Source organism: Dermacentor variabilis, chromosome 2 (genome assembly GCF_050947875.1).
Source record: "Dermacentor variabilis isolate Ectoservices chromosome 2, ASM5094787v1, whole genome shotgun sequence".
NCBI lineage: Eukaryota > Metazoa > Arthropoda > Arachnida > Ixodida > Ixodidae > Dermacentor > Dermacentor variabilis.
The window spans coordinates 12,287,154-12,314,443 of NC_134569.1; the positions used below are offsets into that span (position 1 = coordinate 12,287,154).

Consider the following 27,290-nt stretch of genomic DNA (forward strand, 5'->3'; position numbering starts at 1 on the left):
AATTCCGAAAACCATTTTACGTGCGCGCGGGCGACGCCAACGAGAAGAGAAACGCGCGCGCGTACTGGTGGCAGGTGTGCCGTTTGGCTTGCGAACTTGCGGTAGTTGTGGTCGCGTTGTCTGTTCTGGTCTGGCCGCCGGCAGGATCGGCCGAAGAGACGAGAGAACATTTTCTGCGCCATTTTGGTCCGCATCTGAGGAGCAAAATCAGAACCAGCTATGGTGAACGTGAAGGAAGTTGCTGACCGGGCCGAGGCCATCATTGCAAACCTGCCGGAAAAGGCGCAGTTAGGTTTCAACTTCATCCAAAGCAGGACTGGCGTCAAGCGGGCCTACATCCTTCTCGGTGTGTTTAGTTTGGTGACTACTTACTTCGCTGCACCGCATTGCTACCGTTCGCTCGCGGCATGTGCACTAATGGCATTAATGCTTTCTTTATTCCTTCTTTGCTCCTGCTTCTGATCGAATATTTTTCTAAGAGTGCCGGGAGATGGCTCTGCAACGTGCGAAATAACGCTACGAGGATAGACAAATTGCACCTGTAGCGCGTGGGAAATATAATTACATGCAGGTTAGCAATGAGGAAGAAAACGGAGGTCTCTCCGGACGGGTTGGCACAATGAGCAGCCGGCTGGTATGACCTTGTGGGTGCCTGTTGTGACTCGCGGCTTTGGAGAGCGCGGTTTGCGTCTAGAATGCACGTGCGGGTCGCATTGCGTGCGCATATCTTACTTAGTGTTAGAAAGCAAGTCATGTGAAAGGAAAGGTACTGTAACTTGTACAGTAGGCCGCAAGCACGCCTGTTGACCGAGGTCATAGCTATGCCCAGGTGCTGCTTTTCTAACTCCATGCCAGCTGTTGATTATACGCAACCACGTGAAGCTCGCTTGAAGGTAGCACAGGGCATGACTTTGCATCGCTGGCAGCTAGCTCACACAGCATTCGAGTTACAAGCATTACGAGTCTGTAACGGTTCCATGGCGAAAAGCGTATCGTTTTTTTCTTGCACAGTATTATTTTTTTTTCTGCTTTGATATGTCGCACACGGGCTTTCCGGTGGGGCTGGATCTGCGCCGAACCAAATTTTCTGTTTTATGTATTTTTCTCACGTCTAGTGTATGTAAGATGAGCCATGAAGTCGGCTCGGATAATTTCTCCATGTAGTTTATTACTCAACTGGCAAAAAAGAAAAAGTGCGCAGTGAGTCATGCGAAATGGCAATGCGTTTTTTGTCTCGTGCAATATTTTCCGCTTTCGGCCGCCATGAACTTGCGTACACAGCCGTTTTCCTAAAGGCATACAATTGCCTGGTAAGTACTCTGCAGACCGCGGGAACGTTACGCAAGTTATTTTTTTTTCTTTGTCTGAAAAGCAACTGAAAATCTTTTTTTAAAATTTTATGTTGCGTCCGCAGAAACCTGCACTACACATTTACAGCAAACCACATTTGTAGGTTTCACATTATGGCACTGTCTGAAATTAACTATAAAGTTCTTGCCTGAGAAGAGAGGGGGTTAAATGAGGGGCCCGATTTTTATTAATCATGTCATGAGAAGCCAACGAACAGATGCCAAGGACAACATAGGGGAAATTACTTGTACTTACTTACTGAATTAAAGAAATGATAAATTAATAGCAATGAAAGCAGATTAAAAAACAACTTGCTGCAGGTGGGGGAACGATCCCTTGTCTTCCACATTACGCGTGCGATGCTCTGAAATCAGCATCGCACGCATAATGTGAAGACGTGGGATCGTTCCTCACCTGCGGCACGTTGTTTTTTAATCTGCTTTCATTGCTATTAATTTATCATTTCTTTAATTCAGTAAGTAAGTACAAGTAATTTCCCCTATGTTGTCCTTGGCATCTTTGTTTGTTGGCTTCAAATGATAAAGTTTTTGCCTGTCACTTCTGATGCTTCTTTGTAGTTAACTATCTGATATTGCTCCGTACGCACTGGTTACATAAGCTTTCACGGGCCACAGCAGTTCTCTGCTGTGGAGTTCATTTTTGCAGTGGGTCGCCCTTGGAATGGCAGCAACGCTAGCCTTGCTGCCTAACTGCACATTCATCCATACTTTTGTATTCTGATGCTGTGCCAAGTATCTAACATTTTAATGTTATTTACAAGCCGACATTGTACCTTTCTTTTTTCACAGTTGTATTCGAACATCATCATTATCATTTATGATCACAGCACACCTGAATTAACACAGAAATGAAAAGCCGTGCCAATTTTTGTGAGTGTGTTTAAATTAATGCGTAGGCTATCATTCCGCAAACAAGGGGGGGGGGGGGAATGTTCCAGATGTATTCTCATTTATTAGTCCTCTGTGCAGAACAGCACTCGGGAGCCATCAGTGGCAGGAACGTCATTCTTCACTTATGTATTACAGGTTTTAATTATGTTCTTTTATAGCTATAAATATGGAAAACTTACTGCTGTTCATATACAAAAGTACCTTTGAGAGCATATCACACAATGTTGAAGAGTGCATTTGATTTTACATCGCCTCAAGTGTGAAACATTGGCTGACTTCATCTTTTTTAAACTTGTATTGAGGCATTATGTTGAAACAGAGGTCAAGTATGTTTCAGAGCAATCCATTGAGCATTAAAGCAGCACTGTGGTCAGTTGCTGAGATGAACATGTGAAGGCAATAATAGTTTTGTGATTCTCATTTCATGTTTTTGTGTATCAAATCAATCAGCACAGTCTTTGGGGTTAAAAGTCTAATTTGGCAAAGGAACAGCTAAAAATTTGTCTTATCCCATGCTTTTGACTATCCATAACTCCAACTGGCTTGTTTTGAACCTGGAGTGAACTTTCAGTGTCGTGTACTGTTTAAATCTGTTTTGGCTGATGAGGGAGCCATACACTTCCCTTTCATTTTTTTTTTACTTAAAAGATTTACTACATTTCTTTCACTGGAATCAAAACAAAAGAAAGAGATGCAGTCACCCTATTATGGTGAAGGCAGGCACGTACACAGGGGGGGGACCCGCCCGGCCCCCCCGAAAGTAAGTGCCATACCCCGCCCCCCTACCCGCCCAAGCCACCACTCCTCACACACATTCCTAAAGTGTCGACAAATCAATCTAATCGGCGATTAACATTTTGCTGCCTTTTACAGCGAAAGCGGTGTATGACTAACTTCCGTAGATTTTTCCGTGTCCGTTAACAGAAAAAATCATCATGTGGGCCGATCCTGGTGATATTGCAAAAAGGGTCCAAGATCAATGGCACATACCCTTGTGGACTCGGGATCCTATAACGTGCCCTTCGGAATTGTCGGTATCGGCCCATGTATGGGGAGTGCTTAATGCCTGGCTCACTTCCGCCGCGGATCGGCCCGGAATTGCACTACCTTCGGGATAGACCCACGTACGGGGAGCGCTTAACACCTGTATCACCTCCGCTGCGGATGGGCCCGGTATTGCTATATGTTAGGAATCAGCCTACGCATGGGGAGTTCTTAATGTCTGCTTCACCTTCACTGCGGGTCGGCCCAGAATTGCACTACCTACGGGATGGACCCACATATGGGGAGCGCTTAACACCTGCATCACCTCCGCCGCGGATGGGCTCGGTATTGCTATATCTTCGGGATCAGCCTACCTATGGGGAGTTCTTTATGTCTACTTCATTTTCACCGCGGGTCGGCCCAGAATTGCACTACCTTCGGGATGGACCCACGTATGGGGAGCGCTTAACACCTGCATCACCTCCACCCCGGGTGGGCCCGGTATTGCTATATCTTCGGGATCAGCCTACCTATGGGGAGTTCTTAATGTCTGCTTCATTTTCACCGCGGGTCGGCTCGGCATTGCACTACCTTCGGGATGGACCCACGTATGGCGAGTGGTTAACGCCTGCTTCACGTCTGCTGCGGGTCGGCCCGATATTGCAGTATCTTCAGACCGACCAGCAGTGGAGGTGAAAAACTTTGCTTTTCGTTTGAAAGCTTTGACTGTGATGGAATGGCAGCTTTTGCTGCCATTCCATCTTCACAGAGTGGAATGGTTGTCAATTTTTTCACTCCTTCTGGATGATGGCAGTTATCGGCATCTCTTGGGATGTGGCGGCCAATTTTGTCACCGATTCGGTGCTCGCACGATTAACTCAAAATGAATTAAGTTGTCACGATCTGTTGCCGCAGGCATGGCATAGTTTATTGTTCTAATTATAATATCTTATTTTATTTATAATCCCCAAGACATTTTTATGTCACCATCGATCATGCGCAGCGCTGTCGCTTCGTTAGTTCAATCTCCTTTGTTTAGACTGATGTCTGGGGCCAGGAAGGGGATTCGGTTCATAGTCAGCTGGTCTGTATGCTCGTGGAACAAGCTGTGGCCAGAGAAAACACCAGTTGCGTTTACCTTCTCCTTTTGCATCATTATTTTCTCGAGTGATGGCTCGTCGCGACGCTGGCAGATCCTCGGAACTATATATCTGCGATATGGGTTAGATAAGGTGGAAAATAAAATATTACGAAACAGCGTCCATCATCAGACCCTGCAATAACCATTCAACCCATAAGCAATATGACCCACCCGTTACCTCGTCTGGTTTTTCCCTTATCGTACAGCACTTTTCGTGCAAAATTGACAACTGAAAACAAGAGTTGCAAGGAAATAAGAAATTAAGCGATCTACTAAGGAAGAAAGCCAAGGCAACAGCCAAACAGGGAGGAAAAGCGAGAATTGTTTGTGAAAATATTTATTGATCAACATCTTTTTATTTAAAAAGGAAGTATAGAAAACGCCTCCCGAAGTGGAGAATAATTCTGCGTGTTTTGAATGACTCTTCTACAGTTATCAATCGAGCCGCCTGACATAGCCACTTTCTTGCTGTGCTAATGGGGTTCTTTTTCTAACCTTCCGCGGTGGGCGCAGTACGTCTAGAACTGCAGCATCCTTTGCTCTATGCGGTTGTACGGGTCTGGTGACCACACATCGTTACGCAACTTCCCAAATAACAACATGAGTCGGTTTTGCTACTTGTTAGAGCAGTAAACGAGGGATCCAAAATAACTGTGATTGTTCCGTAAATATACATTTCTCTGTGACTCTTCCAGAGCTAATTAAAAAACGCCACTAGAAATCTTTATTTTGCACTTTCGCTTGTTAACTTGTTCTTGGCACGGTTCTTCCTGCAGACCTTTCATGCGCGAGTTCATTTGATGTGGTTCTTTGTTTGCCAAGTAAAGAAGAGGTGTATCTCACAGGTGTACGTGTGAGATGCACGTTATTTCAATTCTCTTTTGTGGCTTTGTGCGTCTTTATGGCAAATGGTGGGCATTATTCACATTTGTGCTAGTAAAAGTACCCTCACCCACATTTGCATAGAAAAGTTACCTTGGGTTGGGCCCCCCCCCCCCCCCCCCCCCCCAAAAAAAAATCCTGCGTACATGCCTGGGTGAAGGCATAGCAGGAACAGTATAAAAAATGGGTGTGTAGTAAGAAAAGGAAAAGAAACAACATCCTATAGGGCCAAAAATCTACAGCACACAGTTCTGTACAAAGACAAACTTATTTATTTTATTTGTACATACTGCAACTCTAAGAGGGTCATTGCAAGGGGGGTGGGTACAAACTCAAAGGTACAAGGCACACAGCAAAGCACTAGTATAAGAAATATGTTGAAAAATAAAAAAAAAGGATAGATACATACATACATGCATATAAACATAGTATATAATACATGGATGTATTGTACATTCCAAATACAGCGCAGTATTTAGAATTTACAATGTTAGACCAACTAGTGCAACAGACGGTCCTTCTGACATGGATATATATAGATATAAAAGACATACGCAAGTCGCACCACACTGAGTTCATCAACAGAGTCACATATACACATACACGTGGCTGGTCATGTGGTCTAGGTTTTATCTACACTAAGCAGTGATGATCCTCAACTAAGGCATGTACCCGCTGTTGAGAACAGGTAAAGATTTGGGTGGAAGAAAGAAACATATAAGCAACTACTGTAGTTGAAAAGTTAAAGGTGTAATAAAAGTAGAATAGTGCATAATTGAGAAATAAGGCTAGGTACACATTAAAGGGACATCAGAGAATGAGCAGTAAAAAGCCACTGCATTAGAGAATTTGGAGTATAACGTAATTGGAAGTGAACGGAACATTGAGCAGAGAAGAAGAAAAAACAAAAAAATATGGGAACCATCACTGATTTTTGGCCCATTCCTTATTGTGGGTATGTGCCACTTGATCTATGTCCATCATCATTCTCCGTAGTGGGTACACATCATTGGCTCCAAAGGAAAACGACATGTCTGACGATCCTTGGGCCCGACTGCAGGCACAAAGCAATCAGCAAAATAATCAGCAAGCTGCAGCCGGGGCAGGTGCACCTGGGTCTCAGCCTCCGCTGCCTTCAACAGGCACTCAAGGGGAGCCACCATTTCCTCAGCAGCCCGTTCAAGAAACAGTGACAGAGCAGGCAGCACCTACAAAGCAGGGTGCACCTTTGCAGAATCTTCTGAATGTGCTAGAATCTCGGGCCGCACCTACACAGCAGGGTGCACCTCTGCAGAATTTTCTAAATGTTTTAGGAGCTCAGGCAGCATCAGGGCACTATGCAGAAACTACCAATGTGCCAAGAAGTCCTGAAGTAACGCAAAGCACATGGCAACAGGCGTTGCCTTCCCAGTACGGTGTCCCAGTGGGTGGATATGGCCAGAGCATCCCTATAAATCGATACGAGGCTGAAGGAGCAGCTGCAGCTCTTGTGCTGCGGCAGATTGACGAGAGCCCACCACCAGTAAGGCTTGTGTTTGCGCTCCTGGAGCAGTATCTGGGTGTGAACAGAGCTTACATCGGCATGGGTACGCACTATTTTCTCTGCATGTGACTCATTCGCATCAATGTGGTTTGTGCTGCATTGACACATTGTGAAAACCTGGCTGAAATATGCATGAAAAGTTAGAACTTGCATTGTACAAAGGAACACAAAGATGGTGCCGAGATTGAAGTCAACTATTTTTGCATTGGTTTTGTTGATAGGCATGAAAAGCAAAATGGGGAGCGACAAACTAAAAAGTTGTACAATTATGATGCGTATTCCTCTTGCATCCCTCATAGGTTTTGATAGTTGTATGTGCTTTCTATACTGCAAGCACTGTATTTACATTTATCACTTTCGGGGCTATCACGTTCGCTGTGTGCCAGCATTGTTTCCCTTCATTCAGCTTTTTGTATTGTTTCACAGGGCATATGTTTCTGCTTGACCTAGATGGAAGAACATGCACAAAAACTGAATTGAGCTGCTGCTCATCCCGATTTTATTTGAGAACTGCAACTAACTCTTCTCTTTGTTCTTCTCTGACCATTTGGTGTAAAATTATTTTGAAGAGCGAAAGAAACCTAGCTGTCCCCTAATAAAGCACGCATTCTCGTGTTTGGTAATCCGATAAGCATTGTTTAATCCCCTTGTGTGTCACTTGCATGCTAAGGTATGTTTTCTCTATGCAGGTGTGGCTGGCCTGTTTGCACTGTACATGATCTTTGGCTACTTTGCCCAGCTGCTGTGTAACCTTGTTGGTTTTGCCATACCTGCTTATGCATCGTAAGTTGTTCATGCTATCTGCATGCAAAGTGATTTACATTGATACCAGCAGCGGTGCCTCCACTTCTGTCCTTATGGACGCGTGAGGACAAGTGCAGAAATAAAGAATCTAAACATATAAATATTCCTGGCCAAACTTACTTTAGCATTAACCCTTTGAGGGTCGATTTTATTCGCCACATGCAACCTCCCAGGGTCGATTTCTTTTATTGCAGATGCCAATTCTTCTCAGGGACCTATTTCGAAAAAAAATTACTGTAATTGTTCTAGAGGGACTGTAAAGGGAGAAAAAATATTTTCTGTTGGTATATATGTGCTGTTTGTTCATGAATAACAACAATAAAAAAGAAATGAACGTTTAAGAAATAATAAAAATTTGGTGCATTGTTATACACATAAGGCTTAGAAAATGCGCACATTAGAATATTTCGCAAGTGTCAAATGTTCCTGCTCTTACACTAATATTTACATCCATAGCATAATCAAACTACGTAGGTGAGCGCACTGAAGAAAACTGTGGTGGTGTGCCCGTCAAAAAAGCAAAACGTGTGACGAACTTCCGCTAATCTTCATCTTATCGCCAACCAGAGGCAATTAGTTTTCGCGAGTCTCCAAAAAAAGAGAAAAAAAGGAAATGGATGCACAGCGGCATCCTTCCTATGCACACCCCTGTGAGCACTAAATGGGCGAAAAACAGGTGGTCGCCCTTTCGGCGATTAGTAACGAGATGGCCATCAGTTTTGCGAGCGTAAGAAGCCGAAACCGCCTGCAGAACAAAACCCAAACCGCCGCCAGCCTGCGCGCACTCCAATGCGCGAGCGGTAGTATATAGGTGTGTTAGAGCAAACTAGCTCTAAAACAAACCGTGCAACAAAAACCTAGAGGGGGAGGCACGAGAAAAAAATTCCCTGTATTCCCACATAGTGGCAGCGCATGCTAGAAAAGAAAAAGTTAGGAAATCGGCATACATTTTAAATGTACAAACGGCACCGTAAATATATGGCATCAACCATTTTGGACTATCTCGCGGCGCCGTATATTTATGTCATTGACCCTCAAGCGCTTGTGTTGTGGTTTGTGTTTCTTTGTCTCTGTCCCAGTCACGCTGCGCCTTTTGAATTACTTTAGCATGTTCACATTGTTGTGACTTCGGGGTGGAGGATAAAAAATCGGACTCTTCCTGCAGACGAAGGAGAAACGAAAAACTTTATACAATATTTACAGGTACTGGATGATAGCGTACATGTAGCTGCAAGAGCGCATCAGACCAACTGGGTGGCTGGAAGCGACTCTCTCTCCTCACAATGGGCCAGTTCTCACTTTAGTCCTTTTGGTGACCCCTTGTCAGCAGGAACCAGCTTCGCAGGGGCCAACGTCACTCGTGTTGAATTCTTGATTCATCGCGGAGATGGCTTGGTGCTTCTTGAAGTCCCCCTTGTCGAATTCTTGATTCTTCACTGAGAAGAGGGAGCTCCCGTCGCCTTGCTGACATGCATATGGTGCATGTATTGTGGCAGCTCCTGTTGCCTCAATGATAGCCACGGGGTGCACGTAGTATGGCAGCTCCTGTTGCCTTGATAATAGGCACGTGGTATGGCACAACAACGATAACCCCGCTGATGGAATGAGTCTCTGTCGTAGTGACTGAAACGAGCCATGCTTTTCTCATTAAACGTGGATTTATATTTTTAATTCATCACTAAAGGTCGTGAAAAATGGCCTTTGGCACCCCACGTGGCAAAAACGTGAAGCTGCATAAGAGGTCCGCCATGTGACATTCTACTAGCATACGTGCTTCCCGGCAATGCTAAGCACAAGCTTAGCATTAAAATGCAGTAAGCTTTTTATTATTATAAGTTTTTCCTGACTTACAATGTGCAGATAAGCCTTCGTTTGTAGTGAGCACAAAAGTGGTGCTGCCTTTGCCTTCATTTTCAATGAGTTGGCTTGGCTCATCTATCGGCAAACAACGATGACGGGAGCCAGCCAGCCATGATGTAGGCGTGTACTTGGGGAGAAAGCGCGATGCAAATATAAAAAATGTATGTACAACAAGTCAAACTTATTGCACCAGCTTTTTATTTTCAAAAGTGGTTGAAAAGGTCCAAATGGTAGGTGGTTAACAGCAGTTACACTAGCTCTTGTGAAAGCAGAACAATGGGTGGCTTTCACAATTTGCGAGGCGAGCTATCAACATCGTTCTCACTTCTCCGTGTTGCTAGAGGAGGGACTCTTACTTTTTTAGAGGCTGCTCAGATCGAAAAATTCTGCTTACTAAATATCCACGCCCTTTTAGAAGTATGCGCTGCAGATATAAACACTACCAAGGGTGAGCTTTACGTTGCGCCATTAAAAAATAGGTCCCGAAACATCGCCTGCCACTCCCTTTAAAGTGCATAGCAGCTGTCCTGCTGGCGTCATGATTGCGGTAGTCTACCTCTTTTTATGTGCCTTTTGTCCTTAAGCAGCCTTGAGCTGAATGACACTGCTAGCTGGGAAAAGGGTGATGAGGGTACTTTGGTACAGGCATATCTGCGCAATTCTGCCTCTGCTATGCAGTCTTCTTGCACTCTTCAGTCCTCTTAGCCTCACTCCATGCCCTCTAATCTCATGTGTTGAATTATTTTTTATTTACAATTGCTTCTAGCTTCTGTAGCAGAATTGGGAACTCACTAATTTACAGTGAGCAACATATGCACATGTACATGTGAATATTGAGCACACAGTCTGCACTCATCAATAAGAAAACATAAGCATGATGCTATGCACAGCCGTGGGGTAAGCAAGAAATGAAAATAATAATAATTGAGACAATCTGCTCGAGATAGTTCTTTTCTACTTAGTAAACAATATCAGACAGCGTTTTTGTGATGTCAGTAGACATACAGTTGACAAGCTGCTGAGGCAATATACAGTGAACTCTCACTTGAGTGAACTTCAAGGGACCGAAGGAAATAGTTCACTTAACTGAAAGTTCACTAGACTGAATATTCACTAGACCAACATAAGACATGGCATACAGACTCAAAAGTTCAAAGTGCAATTCATGAAGCAAAAGACACGGCATCTATAGTGTTAGAAATCTGTGAAATGGAATTTGTACATATCAACAAGTACAAGGTTCATAACAGTTTTAATGCTGCCTTTCTCACTTAGAAAAAAAATCTGTAATCTTCTTCTGCACTTGTACTTTTAAAGCACAGGAAGTAACAAAACTTTCCAAAGAGCCAATGTTTTCGTGCACTTCTTCTGGCACAGCTTGCTGTTCAGACACAAAGTCTCTCAACTTTCCAATGTAGCCTACAACCTCAGCTAGAGTTATAGGTCTTGAAACTGGCTCGGCAGTTGCCTCTTCTTCGTCTCTTCTTCGTCGTCTTCGCCTCTTCTTCGAAAAAAAGAGACGACGACCATGCCACGACTAGCTGGTCGGAAAAAAACACCACGTGGTTTGTGGTGTGACAGATCGCTGCTTTGCTCTGGCGGCGTTGTAAGCGCCAGCGATGTTACTTTGTTCATGGCCTCCGAGATTACATGCTTGCTCGTTTTGTGCAGGTGATCTCGGAGGCCATGCCTCATTGCCGTATGTTTTCCGCACCGCCACTTTGCCCCAGGGGCCCTGTAGCGCCAGCGACGTTACATTGCTGCTGGAGTGGCGGTTTGATGAGGGCGGGCATCGGTTCTGATCGTAAAAATAAGCCTTGGTCCTCTGAGCGAGTTCGTTAAACTGAAGTATTGACTGTTCCGAAATTCGTTTAAGTGAAACATTTTTGCATAGAATCTATAAGAAAACTGACGGGGATTTTTAAAAAGTTTGTTATTCTGAAATATTCGATAAACCGACGTTCGTACAACTGAGAGTTTACTGTAGTTCACTTAACTGAAAGTTCACTAAACTGAATATTCACTAGACCAACATAAGACATGGCATACAGAGTCAAAAGTTTAAAGTGCAATTCGTGGAGCAAAAGGCATGGCATCCATAGGGTTAGAAATGTGTGAAATGGAATTTGTACATATCAATGAAAAACACACCACGTGGGTCGTTTGTGTGCACACGCGGAACCGACGAAACTGGAAAGAAAGAGACGACGACCATGCCACGACTAGCCGGTCGGAAAAAAACACACACCACGTGGTTTGTGGTGTGAGAGATCGCCGCCTTGCTCTGGTGGTGTTGTAAGCGCCAGCGATGTTACTTTGTTCATGGCCTCCGAGATTACATGCTTGCTCGTTTTGTGCAGGCGATCTCGGAGGTCATGCCTCGTTGCCGTGCATTTTCCACGCTGCCGCTATAGAGGCTAGATGGTTTGACTAGTGTCATGAACTTGCCAGAGGAGAGGAAATGATTTGCAACGACGGCTCACAGATGGCGTTACAGCTAGCAGGTGTGTTGTGTGCACGCTCGGCAGCAATGCCGGGAAACGCGTTTCGCTGTGCGCATCTTGCTGTAACGGCTGCGATATTCGTCTGGCCAAAGCACAAAATATAATACGAGTGTCTATATGTCCTGCTTCGCATGCGACGTAGGTCAGCAGCGGCATTCTCAGCAAACCACTTTCGAAGCTACTGCTTCAGGTGGACACAGACTGTTGAAGCCTCGAGCAGTTATATTTTTGCTTGTTTATGCTTTGGTTGACTCATTTTCACAGAAAAAGGAACAAGGAAAAACTGCCTAACAAGACAGCGACGAAGGGGAATGAACGAGTACAACACGACATGCGCAGAAACAAGAAAGGCTTTCATTCAAGAGATTGAGCGTGTCTCGTATGACGACCGAGCGAAATTACAGCCTCATGTGTGGAAGGCACCATTCGCGCATGGTCGTTACAGCCCCGAATACATTAATGTAATAACATAAATAAGGGAACAGAACACATTAACGCAATGTTTATTTACAGGAACATTTCACTGATGCAGTTGCACTGGCATTGCCTCAGTTTGAGCAGCTTTTGCTTCTCGCGATTGGACGCTTTATCTTTGTTCACAGCCTTAGAAAAAAAAATGCAACCTCGTCGATACATAAAACTTAATCACATCCCTTGTAAGAGCTCGCTGCAGCCGACTTCTTGGAGTTCATGCCCTTGTAGAAAATGTAAAAACATCGTGCTCCCAGCATGCAGCTCGTTTCTGCTGAAAAAGGCAGTGAATGCATTTTCTAGTTTAGCTATTAGCACTTCAATGGGCTTTGAAGCGTACACCAAACCTCCATGGTCAGCCTGCCTCGTCAGTGAGGCATTCTCATTTTTATCAGCCTGTAGGGGCAAAATAGCCAAGGCAGATGCACATGCGGGGCATGGGAATCTTTTCAGTGATTTCCTGACAACGTAGCCGGCGACACAAAAGATGAGTCGGCTGTCACTTTTCTTTTCTACACAGCCGTTGTTGTCAGACATGCTGTCCTGCTCTTGCAGCACTGCTGAAGCATGTGCGAGATTTCCCTTGAGATCATCAATTAGGCTTGATATCTTTGCCGCATTTTCTTTCCTTGCATCACAGGGCTGCAAAAGAGAACTCACAACCTCAGCTGGTGAATTTCCATTCCTTGGTGGCTTTGCCAAATTGTAGAAGGCAAGGTTATTTACTATAAGCAAAAACTGCTCCGGAGAGGGGTGGTCATTGCAGCCGAATGATTGTCTTACAATTCCAAATAAATTCTCCAATTTGTCTTGGCTCAAATTGGCTGTCACGAGATATTTGTGTTTTAGTGATGACGTCACATAATTCACAAGTGACAGTGTGCTTTTCAGCGTCACACGAAGCCAGAGGGCAGTCGCTGCACTGAGAAATCCACCGCCGTGCTGAGCGGCATACCGTTCCACGAAACAGCAAAACCTTTTCGGCACGACTTATACCCTCCTTTGCACAGGGGCACAAAACACGTTCTGCTTTTCTTTACAGGCATGCTCTAGACAAACAAATCACATTCACGGCACTGTTGAACAGCTGGGCACAAACATGCCAGACAATCCAGGAGCGAAGCGGAAACACACCAGAAAGACTGTGCTTTCACTCGACGAGCGACACGAGGAGCTGCGGCGGCGGCATCGGTCTTCTCTGCTCGCTTAACCCGCCTGCAGCGAACAGCGCCGCCTACGCTAGCATCGAAACAGGTTTCGGCGCGGCGGCTGGCGAGGGCGCCTCCTCACGACACTAGTCAAATCTTCTAGCCTCTATACCGCTGCTTTGCCCCAGGGGCGCTGTAGCACCAGCGACATTACATTGCCGCTGGAGCAGCGGTTTGATGAGGGCGAGCATTGGTTGTACCTGCAGTGCAGTGCAGTGCAAGTCTTGGTCCTCTGAGCGAGTTCGTTAAACTGAAATATTGACTGTTTCGAAATTTGTTCAAGTGAAACATTTTTGCATAGAATCTATAAGAAAACTGCTAGAGATTTTTAAAAAGTTCGTTATTCTGAAATATTCGATAAACTGACGTTCGTGCAACTGAGAGTTTACTGTATTCGGCTTTCAGACTGTGTATGAAAAAAGAATAACAAAATTGCTGGTGCAAATCTGTAATTAGTCGAATGTTTGTTATGCATATTTCTCTTTAGTCAAGCTTGTGGTAACAACCAATATGAAGCTTGTTGTTTGAGAGCTGAAAGGGAATCTTGAGGTGCAAAAATTCTGGTCGTAAACTGAATTGGTTGAGAACCGAAACAGAGTTTCCCATAGGAAGCAGTGTGAATGTAGGTGGTCCACTCAGACTCTAGGGATTGAGACTCATATCAACAGAGAGAACACTCGTACACTTGTGGTGGAAGGGAAAGAGGGTGAGTAGGTGGCAGGCAGTTATTAGTTGAACAGAGAGTTGCTCTCAATAAAAGCATTGCCGTCCTCTTCCTCAGTAGAAAGTTCTTTGATAAGGGCCATCATGTCTAGAGATGTTTTAGTAACATCTTTAATATTGTGTTACCACTTTTCTTCCTTTTATGGTTTCCTTCATCCAATAGCATGCGTGCCATAGAGTCCACATCAAAGGAGGACGACACCAAGTGGCTCACTTATTGGGTGGTTTTTGCCTGCTTCTCAGTAGTGGACTTTTTTGCCGACAACATCCTGCGCTACTTCCCCTTTTACTGGCTGGCCAAGGCAAGTGTGTTCTATTGTTGCATTTTCTTCACCATGATACACATACTACGATGGCTGTATTGACAGTGGGATTACACATGCATTGATAATATTCCATTTGAGATTAAGAGGCAGAGGAGTACTTACCAGGTCATGTGATGCATGGAACAGATAACTAGAGGTCTGTTGGTCAAATGGAATAGATGCCAAGGGAAGGGAGATGCAGTAAATGGCAGTAGGAGATTAGATGGAGCAATGAGATAATGAAATTTAAGAAGTTTGGCTTTTGACACAGACATGGGTTATTTGCAGTTTTTTGGAGAGCACCTTATTCTTCAGTGGACTTGGAGATTGAGGTCTGGAAAAGGGATCTACCGGTCTAAACTAATCAAATCAATTTTGTTCTCCAGTTTACCTGCTTGATGGTTATGTAAACTGGAGAATAAATGGAGAGGAATGTTTATTTTAAGTGTACCTTTGAAACAGCCTTTCAATGCTTTTAGTCGTGCTGCTGCTATGTCTTCAACCAAGTTATCAACGTCACAACAAGACAAGGTATAATGGGAGAAATTGGCTTCTGCAGTGAAAGTTACTAAACACAGGAACTTCGTTTTTGTGTAAAGCCGGATAATTCTTTATTTTTGCAACTCGAACAAAATTCATAAAAAGCAGGTTAAACTCCTGTTTCTGTAGAAGTTTGCAGATGTTGAAAACTAATGAACGCTGCCTATGTTTTGTGATGAATTGCTCAAAATATATTAACGGTATTATTAATGTATGAATGTAGTACTGTATTTACTCGCTTAATGGACACACTGTTTTTTCCCCATAAGTATGCGCAGAGTTGGGGTGTGCATTCATTATGCAGGGTAAAATTCTGAGTGACTTTTCTTTTTTCGCGTCCACCTCTAAAAAAATTTGTTTCGCCCAACATGCAAACCATCGATTGCGATAGCAAATGTGTAGACAGCTACGTGAAGTAAGGATAGTAGTTTCATAGGCCGTATAAACTTGCGAACATCCATTTCAATGCAAACTGAGCAGCGAAAACGCAGCACCAGGTATGAGCCGCCATCGACTCAGCTCCCGACGCAGGACGCAGATTGCTTTGAAAATAGGGTGCGCCATGGCCACGCAATGTGCAGTTGCTGCCGGAGTAAAAATGACCCCCCCCCCCCCCCCCCACCTCTCAGCGTCATGCGTGCAATGAAAGACGGTGTGTTTCCTTCCCTCTTTCCTCCCTTGTACTTGTGAAATTGAGCTGCCATCGTTGGCTCCCCTCGGGCGTGGTTGTGCAGGATGCAGTTCCTGCTAGAGTACAACTAGAGTGTACTACGTAAATTGTCGTCGGGCCTTCCCTCCCCTCCGCCCGGGGCCTTTTGCACGACGAAAGATAGTGCGCGAGATTGAGCCGCAATAGCTGGCTTCCCTCGCATGCTTTCACTCGCACTTACACCATGCGTCATGCGGTGGTGACAACAATGACTGCAAAAGTGCGCCTGGAGCATCCATGTAATTGCTATCACAATAAATGTAGGAGACATGGTACGATTCGGCGTCGGACACAAACGCACCCGCCAAACGCCACATCAGAAACCGAATTGTAGCGTGTGTCTCCTGCTTCATGGCAGCAAGTTCAGGATGGGATCATCATGCGAGAAAAAGACAAAAAACACACTTCTTGATTGGAAAAGCGAGGGCTGCTTTCATTATGCGAGTAAATACGGTATTTGCCTCGTGACTTAAAGGGACACTAAAGGTTAATATTAAGTCAACGTGGACTGTTGAAATACCATCCCAGAAACCTTGAAATGCTTGTTTCGTCCGAAGAAGAGACTTATTTTAAGAGAAAATGCGTTCTGAAGCGTCCGCGTACCTCTAGCGCAGTTCAAATCACCCGCCCTCCGATCAAGGAGCATTGACGTCATGGTCTCATAGTGACGTTGCGCCGTCGGTGAGTAAAACGTCTCCCGCAGACGGCGCTATGGCTTTTCTGCACAAAACGCAGACGCGCGGCCAGAAAGAGCCAAGACGGAGCCGACAGCAGCGCGAAAGCGGAACTATGGTGGCTAGTGGAAGGGAAAGCGCACGACGATAAGCTGGTTCTTTATTTTATGAAGCCAACTTCGGCGCTCGTTGCAATGGATGACTCTGACAACGACACATTAGCTCGCGATGCTGGGCCCGATTTCAGCGATTTAAGCACTGATGAACGTGACCTACTGTCGAGGGCTCACGCTGCCGGTGTCGTTGCGTACTACTACGACGACGGCCTGCTTTGAAAGGCACTTCACGCGTCTTCAGCAAGTCGGCGTTGAACTCGTAATCCTCTGGACAAAAGTGCAGCGAGCACACTACGTGATTTTTCGGCTCTTTGCCAGCACGCTGTGGCAGAGGTACGGCACTTAACCACTTCGAACGGAGAGGTTCACTCGTTGGCACACAGTGATAAATAACGTTAGATTCGCCGCTGCAACTGCCCTTGGCCAAGTTCCGCAAACCGTTCGCGCATCCCACGACATCACATGGACATGGCATTCTCGCTGCTTGTTCCAAATGCAAGTTTCGTGAGCCAGCAGGACAACCGCAGCATGACGCGATAAAGAAACAACTGAAACTCCAAAGCCTGCGCGGTGCAAAGTCGAGCGCGCAGAGTCGAGCGAAAACGAAACCTTTCGATCACCCATGCTACTCAAGGGTAACGTCAAAATGTTATTTTTTCTTAGAATCGAATAGAAGTAGACAAGTAGCATTTTCTTCTGTCTTATAATCTAATGAAATGATCTTTTTAATACGAGTAGTTGAGTACTAGTGGCATAAATTATGATGAGGAGTGCTTTCGTCATCGGGCTAGTACCGGAATGTCGCTGGGGGGTCTCAAATTGTGTCATGCATTTGCCTAAATTTCTCGGTAACTAAAGCTCTGTTCGCGATTATATTGACGCCTTAGACGTTCTAGAGCATTGCTTTATCACTTTAAGTTGACTTTCTGGTAACCTTTAGTGTCCCTTTAAATAAAAACTGGCATAAATAACGATATAACATATTCTGTGCCTGCTGGCCTTGAGTGAACAAAAGCTTCGGGCTTTTCTTAGTAGGCACGTTTACATGAATACGAGTAGCCACGTTTACATGAATACGACATTGGTGCATTACGTTGCATTTCCTGCACATTGCATACATGTAAACGGTGGTAATTCACTATAAAGCAAATTAATGCTGCACTGGCCTACAGTGCTAGCGCTGTAGCTGTGAAGTATAAGATATGTTTACCCAACTATGTTAGATTAATAAAGTGGGGCTGACTTGTCTAGTTGGCCTTTCATTGATTTCATTGCAAAAGCATGTATTGGGAACCAGTAAAAAGCTATGACGACAGGTGAGGATGAAAGGACCAACAACAAGCGTGGACAAAAAAGACCAACAGGTCTAGAATGGACACAGAAATGTTCCTAATGCAAATGGTAATGTACGTCAACTAGGTTTCATAATAAAAAGAAAAGCGTCACACCTCCTTTGACGCATCCCCGTGTGCACTACTTCTTGCAGTTTTCTCCTTTCTTAAAGATGGGCAGAGAACAAAGCAGAGAAGTGATTGCCAAATCTGTCTCTATACAGTTGAACCTGGCTATAGCGAACTCGTAAAGAAATGCCTATCAATTCAATATAGAGCATAATTCAATATAAGCCTGCTAAAGAATTGGATGTCATAAAAGCACATACCATTTATAATATCACTTTATTGATGAAACTACCTCAGTTTCCATGAAATAGTCCAATATTTTCTTCAGCTTGGGCAATTTCGCTGCCTGCGACGGATGCACTTCTCCACATTGTCTAAGGAGTCAGAGCAGCGGAGGCCGCAACTTTCCGCATTTGCTCAGAAGCACTGGACTAGTGTGAGTGCACTAATCACCTCGGAGGATGTGGGCAAAGGACCGTCGTTCCTTTCCTCATTGTGCCTACTTTCACTTGTGCTCGGTGCAATGTTGGCAATGTCTTCATTTTCAGGCTCTCCCATGGTCACAACACCATTATCTGTACTCAAAAACTCGTCGACCATTGATTCGTCAACAGCTTCTGGAAATTCTGACAGCTCGCTCCAAACTTCAGCAACACTGGCAACAGCTTCGTCGCATTCATGAGAATTTGCAGTCGTCACAGAGCACGCGGAAGCTGCCATGTCTGAAGCAATTTCGGTTGAACCACTTGTACAGGGCTGTGTGTACGTGTCAGGCGCCACAGGTACCTGGTCATGAGTTCGGCCGCTTTAGCCCTAATCTCCCCCTTATTCTTGGAAGATTGCACTGACAGTGCTCCTCAGAATCTTGCAGACTGTTGGGACATCCGACTTCTCACCACGTTTCTTCCCGTGCATTTAACGTATTTACTCGCATAATGATCGCACCCCTGAATTTTGTCGTCAAAATTTGATTTTTTTTCCTTTCCCATGTAATTATTGCACCCCGAACTTGCCACAGAAATATGTCGTGTGTCAAGCCTAGCTAATGATGATCGCGCTTACCATCTGTCGAATGCTGCCAAATGCTACGCGAACGACTCTTCCAAGACACACCAAGCGGTCTGCATGTGCCAAACATCCTGAAGCAGATGCCCCATTTCATTCCTTTCATCACTTTCCGCACTTCCATGAAAAGAAAGCTACAACCAAACTTGCCTTGGCTTTATTAATTGTAGGCTTTATAACGGTTCTAGTCAACAACAACAACAAAGAAGGCACTTTTTGATTCTTCTCATCTGCACTCGTGGGCACGCAACAAATTGCAAGTGGCAATGATAGCCACGTTTACACTGATATGTTAAAAGTGTACCCTATTCATACGACGACGCTTGTACCACAGCTAAGATATTCGCCCACCCATAACGGAGGCTTGCCGTATTAAGATAGCAGTGAAGACAAATGCCGCAGTTTCCGCAGCGGGCCTGCCATTGGTTATTGTCACTGGCAGCTAAGCGCGCCCATCTCTGTTTCTGTCCCCTCAAAGTGGTCATGGCTACGTTATTGCCACAAACTTGCTGATGGTAGCAATATTATTCATTACTGGTACGGAAGAAACTGTTTCATTGCGCGTAACATACTCACAAGAAGAAAAAGAAATCATGTTCGGCACGTTCGGCTTGCTCCGCCGGCTGCCATTTTTGTTTTGGTGTCCTGCACTGTTACAGCGGCAGCCGCCTATTTGTTGACCCGTTGTCATCCTGCAGCAAACGAGGGATGAAAAAAAAAAGTTTTGTTTTCGCGGGGAATTTTACCGGCATAATGATTGCACCCCTGAATTTGCGTCAATTTTTTTTTACAAAAAAGTGTGATCATTGTGCGAGTAAATACGGTAGTGCTGGAGGTTACACAGTCTTGACATTTAGAGATGCATTGAAGCAAGAGGCAAATGAAACATTAGCTACCCACTGCCAGGAGTTTTCTTGATTGCATTGTCTCACTGTGGTTTACACTATCAGCTAGTGGGGTGGACATGAAATCATGGCTGATGTCGTTTTGTACAGCCGATGTGAAAAAATATAATTGAGATGGCACAAAAATGTTGCTGACTCTCAAATTCAACAAAATGAATATTTTTTGTTCTGATTCATATTTGCTTTTTTCAATTGCCTGATAATTAGAAAAATTTTGTGACTCCTTCCACGTAAAAGAAATCAATCAGTGACTACTGATTTTCATAAAAAGTCGAATCTCAATACGAAATTTTGATGTAACGAAGTAGATTCCCAGTTCATTATGTCGAGGTTTAACTGTGTATATATGCAGACAAGGTTGTGCAAGTATACATGACAGGTTTGATTTGGCCGACCACCGGATAAATTTGGTAGGATTTCTTTTGTATTGAAAAGTGGCACATACTGAAGGACTCAAGTTGCCGACAAAGAGGTTCATTGAAGAGTGACGCATACCCAGTGACCCAAGTTTGCTTGAAAAAGGCTCATTGAAGAGCACCGCATACCAAGTGTCGCATACGTAGTGACCCAAGTTGGTCTAACGATTGGTTTCGAACACGGTTCCCTCAGCACAACAGCTTGCTCTACCCATTAGACCATGGACTACCCAGAGACCCAAGTTAGCGGGACAGTGGTTTGCTGAGGGCATACTAACATACTGCAAACTCGGCGAAGTTCTCAAAGACCTAATCCCAAAGTTCCCAAAGCTTCTAATCTCATTACATGTGAAACATAATTTGTACCATATCTAAATTAATTAGAAAGAGAATGACTTTGGGGGTGTTCAAAGTGACCCATTGTATGTAATTATATTCTCTGCTGGTGGTTGCCACTGATTGTAATACTATCAGTGCAGAAAAGTCAGTGTTACGATAAATCCTGTGAGCATCCCTTTCCTCTACCCATTAAAACCAGCAACCTGTAGATAGGTTCTCAAGATTTGTTGGAAGGCCCCTTAATGGGCAACAAACTTCTGTAGTTGAAAAAGTGCTGCATCAGTCTTGGTAGAATGTGGAAGTGCAACAGAACGAGGATGTAGAAAGAAACAGACACACGGAGACAGCGCTACTTTATACATTATTTACTTTTATTTTTGCTTCAATCAAGCAATTTTGGCCCGTATTTGCTTGTGCACTCAATTCGCTAATCAAAAGTATTTCTATGCTAGAGCTAGAGTGAAAGGATGGAAGAAGAGGAGGAGTTTGAGTTTATTGACCTTGTGGTACATGAGTAAATGTACATATGTGATTGGGTGTGGAGGGGAAAAAATTGGGTTATGGGGGGGCAGCTTGGACTAGCCCCGTCACCCAAAAACAGAATAAAAGCATGAAGTGCGTTTGTCTGTGAAGTGGCTTGGTGTTGGCACAGCAACTCTTTTCATCTCTGCATATATAAATAAATGCATCCCATCGTAACATTATTTTAGTTGTGCACATGGGTTGTGATCCTGATCGTATTAAATGCTGAAGACTGAGCCATTGGTCAATGCTAAACCATTGATCTAGGGTGTGCACACTGCCATTCATTGAAGGGATGCAGAGGAGCAGCTGTAAATTTAGCTCCAGTGCAGCTCTGGCATTGTATGTCATGATACAGGGGAAGAAGAAGCTGCAGAAACACTAATAGAAAGGGAGAAGTAAACTGTGTTTGTGTCTCGTACCCATTCTGCTCTTGTGAGACAATGACATTGATGGTCTCCAGCCTTCACCCAAGTGTGTGAGCCAATTGAAGGCTCTCGTTTGTGCACCGATATGTGAGGAGAGCAATTCTCTGAGAAAGTCCTCACCCATTGTCTGCCACTAATCTTTCTGTTATCCTTCCATTCAGTGGGAATAATGCACTGTGGGAACAGTGGCAGACAGTAAAGGGAAATGCAGCCTATTCTTGTTTGTGATTGGCTAATCTGACCTGCTGGTATTGCTGCACAACTGAAGCTAGTGAAATAGAGTATTATATGTATCCCTATATTCATGTTGAGTAAAAGGTGTATTCTCAAGTTTTCAAGCAAATGTTTTTCTTGTTAAGCCTTTTTGCTATAAGTTGTTGTACCATAAAGTTGTTTGAATAGTCACTGATGTTGCTGTTTGGAAATAGGATAAGGAGAAATGGCTACTTCATGTGTGGAAATTTGAAGACATTTCAGTTTCTGTTGATCGGCTTGACCACTGCTGCTTTTTTAATAATTTGTGCAACATTTCAGATCATCTTTCTTGTTTACTGCTTTGCTCCTATACACCCGAATGGATCTGATCACATCTACCAGAAGTTCATCCGTCCCGTCTTCTTGCGCAATGAGACCACCGTCAACAAACTGGCTGCAGATGCTGGTGCTGGCATCCGAAGTGCTCTGCGTAAGTGCCCTTTAATGCTTCACAATGTGTGGACATAATGTGCTTCTTTGTACTGGCATTCATATTGTAGCACTTTTGTTGCAAGCTCTGTTGCAAGCTCTGTTGCAAGGATGCAAAGGAATAGCAATCCAACGTCAATGTCCATCATGGTTTGGAGGCCCCACTTCTCAACGCTAGGTTCTGGGTTCAACTCGTTCAACTCTACCTACTGTGGCTGCTTACTACTTGTGGTGGAGTGCAAAAACACTTTTCATGAAGCCTGAGTACATATTGAAGAAAACCTCAGGTGGTCCACATCCAGTCCTGCGCTACCAACATTTTTCTCTGCCGAGCGTAGTCCTGGTCCGCAGAAAACCACATCACTCAGTCATTGTGCATTCTCTCATGATTTGCCTCATGCAGCTGCATTAATATGGTTCATCTGGTTTGTGGCATAAGGGAAGGAATGTGGTGGCGGTGTAAGATTTCGAGGTAGTTCCCACCGCTGTCAACCAGATGTAAGATTTGGAGTCGGGCTTGTAGGACGATCGGAGGAACTTGGGGTGACACGACTAGGCGAGCAAGATTTATTTACATTATTTACAGTTTAAACAAGCCATACATCAACAGTCTAGCGTGGCTCCCAAATGGAGCACGCAAGACGACGCATATAGCAAACGAGCACACAGCTCACGAGTACATTTCGAGCACAGAGCACGACGACGAGCACACTCTAGCAGCCGACAATCGCTGCTTATAAGCACTTGGTCCCCCTCATGCTTCCAGGGGGACGGAAATGTTCGTCCAGTCATTGTAAACATGCCGCCTCTCCCTGGGACGGGTTACACACACACCCGCGCGCGCACGCACACGCGCACACACACACACGCACACACGCACGCACACACAGGTGCAATGGTCCGGAGCCGACGTCAGAGGGGCTTCGTAGAAATCAGAGCCGTCCCGGGTAGCGCGCCCGGGTAGCACATTGTCTTGCGTCTTGGTCGGTGCGTGGGAAGGAGCCTTCGTCAGCATTCCCGCGGCAACTCCCCCACTCATAGCAGAACAGGGCGGCTTTGTCGTGTTGCGCACAAAGCCTGCTTCGTCGAACTCCTTCAGTCACAACGGCGACGAGGCTAGAGCGTAACGGTGGCGGTTTCAGCACAAAGCCTGCTTCGTCAAACTCTGAGCCGACCCGGGTAGCGTGCCCGAGTAGCACATTGTCTGGTGTCTCGAAAAGCGCATGGGGAGGTTCCGCCAATTACCTCCCCTCGAGAACTTCCCTGAGCTGACCCCTTGCCGCGTGGCTGCCGGTTATCCGCAGTTCTCTGAAGTGCGCCACCGTCCCGGTTGGATCGGAACACGTGCAGCGGGCTGAAATAGCTGCAGGCCGATCCTAACAGCGGGCATTGCTACGACTTTCCACGAACTAAACTGTTCGGAAATGCCTAAAAACCATGCGTAGGCTGGTTCTCCCATGGTTCATTCGACATGTCAGCAGGCTGACTGCCTGGTATCATGCTTTTTGTCCCATTTTCTACGCAAACTGTTGGCCATGATAGTTAGTTAAAGGGCCCCTCACCAGAGCTGGCCATATTGAGATGACAAGCGCAGAGCATACATTGAGCGATAACAATCGTGTCTGCAGAGTATTGCATCGCTACGTGCCGCAGAAAGATCTGAAATTTCAATCCGAACGCCGTTTCCCTCTTCACTCGCGGCTGCCGCGCTCCAAGCCGGACGGTGATGTATCGTGCCTCTGTGCCTACGTAATCATGTCCGCAGTGTGACGTCGCTCGTGGTGACACGTGACTTCGAGAATTATTCAAGTCAAAATCTGTTATCAGTGTGATCTGCTGCTTGAATTGACGAATGGAAGTATAGAGAAATAATAAAACACACAAATGGAATGTCTGTGTGTTTTTTTGTTTTACTTCGCACCCGAGCAAGAGAGATGTGCTTCCGCTTCGTCTGCTTATTTCCACGGTCGTGCGGTCACATGCGCAGGTACCGGAACTATGACATTTTCTACCGTGTTCAAGCGCATGATCTCGCGCTGCGATCCGCTTGTTTTGCCTCAGTATTCGTGCAGCACTGAATTATACCACTAGTCATATTTTCTTGTGTACAGCACGCAAAATCGTGCGCTGCGCGATACGATAACAGCCAGCGTGCAACACTGCCAGCAAAAATGTGCATCGCTGAAAAAAAATTAGAAAAAAGTGAAGGCAGGGCTCGTGACGTGTGTGTTACGCGATCCTCGAGGCCCGGCATGGGAGAACGAAGGGAAGGCTAGACAGGGCGAGTGGAGAGAGCGTCTTGCTTGGCAGTGGAGCCCGCCTGCTGAAATCATGGGTTTGTGGAACTGAAATAGTTCTGGCTCGGCTATTAACGAGCCGATTTGAAAAATTTTTGCGGCAGAACACGTAACCTAGAGGACACGCAACCACGTCCAGTGTATAACAAAAATTGACTATGGGGCCTGGTGAGGGGCCCTTTAAGCATGACAGAAGTCTATAACTGCTTACATGTTTCTAAGCATCCCATGAATGTGAACAGAATGCATGCAGTGTGGGTACTGACTAGTACATTAATGTCAGACGTTAAGGTAACGAATAATGAACAGAGATATAACAGAGTAAGTCCTCAAATTTTTCTTGGCAATTTACCATGTATTGAATATATGCTTATAACATGTAGGATATAATGAAGGTCACATGCTGCTTTGTTATAATAATGTTTGACACTCGGCACACCTTGCTGTTGTGGCCAGTAAGGCACGGAGGGCTGCATTCATAGTCGTCTAGTAGAATTGCGGGAGCTAAATAAGTGCCAAGTGAGAGCCTGATCTTGCATTTAGCCTTTGTATGCAAACAAGGAGAAAGAAATAAGAGCACCACTCCTGCCAACTATCAGCATGGCATAAGCCTGCGTGCATGTCCTGTATGGACATGCAGACAAAATGGACTTAAAACAAATTAATGCTGGGCTGGTTCTCCCATGGTTCATTCAACATTGTCAGAGACAAGCTTTTGACAATGTCTCAGAAGTATCTTGCATTTTCTTTTTTGGCCTTGCAGAAAAAGCTGCTTCTTCCGCTGCGAAGAACGAGTGAACCTGTGCTGCAAGCACCCCTCTCCTGTGTCATGCATGGCAGCCACAGCATTTGAGCTTATAGTGGCCAGCCTCTGGTGGCAGGTGGCACCCAGCATTGTCACCCCTTATGTACACTCAGGCATATGTTTTATTAAAAATATGCTTTGCCACTCCACTTGTTCTCCTGATGCACACAGCCATATGTTGAGACGGCAATAAAATATGTATGCTAGCAGTATTGTTTCAAGTGCTACCACAGAGGGCCGGGAAGTCTATCTCATCATGCTGTGCCATTTGCATGACAATATGCTTGCTGAACAAAGTTATCCTTTATTTTATGAAACAGATTAAATTTAACCCTCTGTTGCATAAAGCTAAATTGCACATGCAAACTGTGCTTACCTTTAGTTTTCTATCAATGTGCATCCAGAAAAAGCCAAGAAAGTGTGTCTTTCTGTGCTTTGAAGCATTTGTTTCAAAATATGCACAATGTTTACTATAGTGGACATCTTCGCCAGCTCCAGTGAGTGTACGTGTCAGCAGTCGTCATTTGCTCCAACAGGCAAAATTCGTGCCACCACATTAAAGGTATCCTGAACCAATTTTGATTGAGTCGTTAGGGTTGGCCCTTCTGATCATTAAGGGATGCATTTCAGCAGTCCATGTAAAGTGTGTAATTTATTACATGTTAAAAATGTGCATCGCTACCGATTGCAGCATGCCACTCTTCTGAGTTTTCAACTGCTCCTGATCAAGTGACGCCAGGTGACTGTATGACGCTAGTGCGGGCGGGAGCTATCCAATTGGCTGCCCAGGTTGTGTCATTGATATGTTCGTAGTAGTTTGAATGTTCATTTCTGTAAAAAGGAAAGTAACAAAGTGAATGTACAAGGACAATTTATCACTACACTTAAGAACTTCCGGCTCACAGCATGTGTTGTCTGCTTGTGTTTTAAGATGCTACATGTTGACGCGAGCTGCGTGGTCTGTGTTGGTCTCGATCTGTCTTCGTGAGCACCATGGTTCACCCTTGTGTTATGGGCTGCAAAATGTAGCAATTGGCGACATGTCAAGCTGCAACATCATGTCCCTTTCCAAGGCAAACATGCGAGTGGAGTGGCTGCAGCACTGGTTGTTGGTATCCGATAGGCACCAGCATTTACACATTTACGGCCATTACTTCACGCCGAAGGATTAATTACTGTATACAACAATAGTTTTTTGCGTGTCCGGTATTCGGGTAAACACAAGTGCAAGCGTACTGGGCTAAGCATTTTATGGGATGTGTGGAGGTGCAAACGTTGCCGGCCTGCACAGTGCAGCCACCTGGTGGCATAGAGCTCAACCAAACACAGAACTAATATAGCAGTAACCAAGTGTATTCTAGTTTGCTGCTGGAGTAAATTTTTGGCAGTAGCATAATTGTGAACACATTGTTTTTTCTAAATGTTTAAAATGTTTTGCAATTGGTTACAGCAATGTTAGCTCTTTGTTAGGCTAGTAAAGCGCTGTGCCACCAGGTGACTGGACCATGCAAACCAATCGGGCCACTCACATACACCTACACAAAAGCTCCTTCACCACAGCAATAGCAGAATGGAGGGGCTTTATTTTACACCTCCACCCATCACAGACTTAGCTGTGACTTGGCAGTAGCGATGAGCCTGCTCCGGACACGTTAATCACGTTCTGCCTGTGCTGCAGGTGACTGCCATGCTGCCGCACTGCGC

General features: G+C 45.0%; 2 protein-coding genes across 2 annotated transcripts; both read left to right on the top strand.

The window, feature by feature from the left end:
• On the top strand, nt 1-25,735 carry LOC142571362 (receptor expression-enhancing protein 5-like). Its single transcript, XM_075679646.1, has 5 exons — nt 1-346; nt 7,501-7,594; nt 14,545-14,683; nt 22,335-22,485; nt 25,545-25,735. The coding sequence occupies exons 1-5, from the start codon at nt 220-222 to the stop codon at nt 25,577-25,579; spliced, it is 546 nt and encodes a 181-aa protein (XP_075535761.1). The 5' UTR covers nt 1-219; the 3' UTR covers nt 25,580-25,735.
• Nucleotides 653-7,482, top strand: LOC142571361 (uncharacterized). Its single transcript, XM_075679645.1, has 2 exons — nt 653-1,310; nt 6,329-7,482. The coding sequence occupies exons 1-2, from the start codon at nt 1,215-1,217 to the stop codon at nt 6,878-6,880; spliced, it is 648 nt and encodes a 215-aa protein (XP_075535760.1). The 5' UTR covers nt 653-1,214; the 3' UTR covers nt 6,881-7,482.
• Nucleotides 25,736-27,290: the final 1,555 nt, after the last annotated feature.